This window comes from Naegleria gruberi, assembly GCF_000004985.1.
Source record: "Naegleria gruberi genomic scaffold NAEGRscaffold_800, whole genome shotgun sequence".
NCBI lineage: Eukaryota > Heterolobosea > Eutetramitea > Acrasida > Naegleriidae > Naegleria > Naegleria gruberi.
In genome coordinates this window covers 1-1,324 of record NW_003162837.1, presented here as the reverse complement: position 1 = coordinate 1,324, position 1,324 = coordinate 1, and the positions used below count along the sequence as shown (strand labels likewise).

General features: G+C 36.0%; 1 protein-coding gene across 1 annotated transcript; it reads left to right on the top strand.

The window, feature by feature from the left end:
• Nucleotides 1-365: 365 nt before the first annotated feature.
• Nucleotides 366-987, top strand: NAEGRDRAFT_54961 (uncharacterized protein; the record flags this gene model as incomplete). Its single annotated transcript, XM_002668045.1, has 1 exon — nt 366-987. A coding segment is annotated over one exon (622 nt), but the record flags the coding sequence as incomplete, so codon positions are not given.
• Between the last annotated feature and the right edge of the window lie 337 nt (nt 988-1,324).

Genomic DNA, 1,324 nt, shown 5'->3' with positions numbered 1-1,324 from the left:
AATACTTGCCACAGAAATTAGCAAGATAATCAAAAATCGTGTGCAAAATAGTGTTATCAGTCTCTCCAAGTTTGTTACTGTGAAGGAATGAGCATTCCAATGTGACAAGCAAGTGAACTTTGCTAGGAGTACGTGATGTCATTTTTCTTGCTGATGTAATCAAACGTGATGACTATTTTTTGGTTGAAAACGTGACTTCTTGACAATTCCACCAACATATCATCACATCACTCCTATGCAGGTCATAACGCTTAATTCTTGACAACTTGAAACTTCACTATTCACGTTGTCTATCACGTTTCGCCCAACTTTATGCCCAGCATTCGTATCAAGTACTTTGACAACTTTAAAAAAAATAATCCATCATGATTTCAGTTAAGCAAATGCGAGAAATTCAAGCTCGCAACCCTCAGTACATTGATTTGTGCTTCTTGTTAGATATTACTAGTTCTATGAAGACATGGATGGATTCTGCCAAGTCTGTTATTTCAAAGGTTTTAAAAGAAGTTGCTTCCAAAAATCAAGAGGTGAAAACTATTCGTTACGCCTTTGTAGGTTATGCTGATATTGATGATAAGGTACCATTTGTTATTCATCCATTCACTGACCAAGTGGAAGTTATCGAGAAAGCGATTGCAGATTGTCCACTTATGTATGGATATGATATTGCTGAAGATGTAGCCGGAGGATTGCAAAAAGTTGTCGATTTAGACTGGAATAGCTTTACCAGAGTGTTAATCCATATTGCTGATGCTCCTGGTCATGGTTCATTTATGCATTCCCTTGCTAATTCGGATGATAACTTCTTAAACGCACCAGAGAAACCAGTTATCGATTTGATGGAAAAACTTGTTACAAAAAAAATTGATTACTTTTTCATGGAAATCCATAACTGTACAACCAAGATGACAAACTATTTCAAGACTAAAATGGATTCTTTCAATGCTCCAAATATGGAACCAAAAGTTTCCATTACCTTACTGAAAGGTATTATTAGTCAAAATACCAGCACTCCTCCAGATGTGCAAAATCTGTTGTTTTTACAAAAGATTACTGAGGCTATCCTCACTGCACACACTTCTTCCTTGTTGAGATCCACAAAGGCAAAGGAAATGATAAAGAAGACTAATGTCCTCGATGAGAATTGGCACAAGTTGAAAGATGCTAAAACGCCAAGAAAAGGAAAGGTTTTATCATATGCTCTCCATTCATATGATAAAACTTTGGAAGAAATAATTGAATTTTTCTTGTCAGGAAAACCTCCAGTCTCGTTCTGTACTGACATTAATATCATTATTGATGAAGAATTATTAGCTCACGGAGC